Source organism: Alexandromys fortis, unplaced genomic scaffold (assembly GCF_014885135.2).
Source record: "Alexandromys fortis isolate MF-2015 unplaced genomic scaffold, M_Fortis_MF-2015_v1.1 scaffold_959, whole genome shotgun sequence".
Taxonomy (NCBI): domain Eukaryota; kingdom Metazoa; phylum Chordata; class Mammalia; order Rodentia; family Cricetidae; genus Alexandromys; species Alexandromys fortis.
Window position 1 is genome coordinate 9,925 of NW_026068826.1, and position 2,500 is coordinate 12,424.

At 46.4% G+C, this 2,500-nt stretch overlaps 1 protein-coding gene across 1 annotated transcript in view; it reads left to right on the forward strand.

Moving 5' to 3' along the window:
- The window catches only part of LOC126496058 (cytochrome b-245 heavy chain-like), a gene marked incomplete at its 5' end in the record, with an annotated part of 11,962 nt that extends 9,594 nt beyond the window's left edge, over positions 1–2,368 (forward strand). Inside the window, 4 exons of the mRNA XM_050133632.1 lie at positions 2–40; positions 839–931; positions 1,445–1,698; positions 2,115–2,368. Coding sequence (XP_049989589.1) covers positions 2–40; positions 839–931; positions 1,445–1,698; positions 2,115–2,289 — 561 coding nt within the window. The remainder of the gene's footprint in view (position 1; positions 41–838; positions 932–1,444; positions 1,699–2,114) is intronic.
- Positions 2,369–2,500: the final 132 nt, after the last annotated feature.

A 2,500-nucleotide genomic window follows, 5' to 3' on the forward strand; every position in this document is an offset into this window, starting at 1 on the left:
GCGCTGCCCGGTGCCCAAGTTCGCGGGGAGCGCGCCCGCGGTGCGTGTGCTTTATCGTCGGCGTGTAAATATATAAAAAAATCGGAATAGTGTGTGCGGGCGGGGTAGATGAATAAATATAAAAATTAGAATATTATGTGCGTGATAAATATATAAGTATAAAAATAAAAATATTGCGTACATAATAAATAAATAAATATAAAAATTAGAGTATGGTGGGCGGGATAGATAAATAAATATGAAACTTAGAATATTGTGTACATAATAAATAAATATAAAAATCAAAATATCGTGTACACATGATAAATAAATAAATATAAAAATCAGAATATTGCGTATGTAATAAAAAATATAAAAATCAAAATATCGTGTACACATCATAAAGAAATGAATATAAAAATAATTAGAATGCCGCGCACGTAACAAGTAAATAAACATAAGGATTAGAGTATTGTGTACATGGTAAATGAATAAGTATAAAAATTAAGTTTGTAATAAAAAATAAGTAATTATAACATAAAAATTACATTTATAAAAGTAATGAAAGAGAAATAATTATAACGATCAAGCTCACAATAACAACGAAGAATAAATATATGGAAATTTAAGTCTGCGGTAACGACGACGACAACTGAGCAAATGGTTAAAGTAGAAATAATTAAAGGAAAATAATGAAAATCAAATAAATACGAAATAAGTAAAGGAAAATAATCAAAAATAAATACGAAATAATTAAGGGGAAATAATCAAAATCAAATAAATACGAAATAATTAAGGGAAAATAATGAAAATCAAATAAATACGAAACAATTAAATAAAATCCAATGTGGACCCGCAGACCTGGAAGTGGATCCTGGGCCCCATGGTTCTGTACCTGTGCGAGCGGCTGGTGCGGCTGTGGCGGGCGAGGCAGAAGGTCGTCGTCACCAAGGTACCGGGTGCGAGTCATCGGCAGATTCGTGACAGGTTATCGGTTATTGATCACCCGTGGTTGATTATCGATTATATATTATTGATAGGTTATCGGTTATTGATCATCCGTGGTTGATTATCGATTATATATTATTGATGGGTTATCGGTTATTGGGTATTGGTAGGTTATTGATAGGATATTGTTTGTTGATTGCTGACAGATGGTTGACAGGTTATTGGTTATATATTATTGATTGCTGATAGATTGTTGACACATTACAGATGCACAGGTAGGTGGATGATAGATTCAGAGCAATCAACCTCGCACTCGGCACCCGAACCCCCACGACCTCGCACCCAGCACCTGATTATTGATTGTTGGTTGCTGGTTACTGAATATCGATGGGTTATTGATCGGTTATTGACTATGATAGATTATGGATAGGTAGAGAGAAATCAACCTCGCACCCAGCACCCGAACAACCACCGCGCGACCTCGCACCCAGCACCCCCCGGCCCCCCCCCCCCGCAGGTGGTGACGCACCCCGGCGGCACGTTCGAGCTGCAGATGCAGAAGCGCGGGTTCCGCATGGCGGTGGGGCAGTACGTGTTCCTGCAGTGCCCGCGCGTGTCGCGGCTGGAGTGGCACCCGTTCACGCTCACCTCCGCGCCCGAGGAGGACGTCTTCAGCGTGCACGTGCGCGTGGCGGGCGACTGGACCGAGGCGCTCTTCCGCGCGTGCGGCTGCGACCGGCCGGAGTTCCAGGAGGCCTGGAAGCTGCCCAAGTGAGTGAGTGTGCGAGGGGGCGGGGAGGCGGCGGGGGGGCACGCGCGCGTGCGAGAGTTCGTTCCCCCCGAGTGAATGCAGGACACACACGCGCGGGCAAGAGTTGTTGGCGTGTGCCCTCGCACACCCACAATTGCGCCCTCGCACACCCACAACTGCGCCCTCGCACACCCACAATTGCGCCCTCGCACACCCACGCCCTCGCACACCCACAATTGCGCCCTTGCACACCCACGCCCTCGCACACCCACAACTGCGCCCTCGCACACCCACAACTGCGCCCTCGCACACCCACAACTGCGCCCTCGCACACCCACAATTGCGCCCTCGCACACCCACAATTGCGCCCTTGCACAACTGCGCCCTCGCACACCCACAACTGCGCCCTCGCACACCCGCGCCCTCGCACGCGCAGGATCGCCGTGGACGGCCCCTTCGGCACGGCGAGCGAGGACGTGTTCAGCTACGAGGTGGTGATGCTCGTGGGCGCCGGGATCGGGGTGACGCCCTTCGCCTCCGTGCTCAAGTCCGTGTGGTACAAGCGCTGCGGCGGCGACGCCGACCTGCGGCTCAAAAAGGTGAGAGGGTGAGGGGTCGCGGGGCGGGCGGGTGCGCGTGCGCTCGCACACTCGGGGGAACGCTTATCTGTTTTATTTTTATTTTCATTTATTTTATATTTATTTTATTTTATTTTGTTTATTTATTTTTATTTATTTTGTGTTTATTTTATTTGCATTTATTTTATTTTAAATTAATTTTTTGATATTAGATTTATTAAAATCAGAATATTATGCACATAAT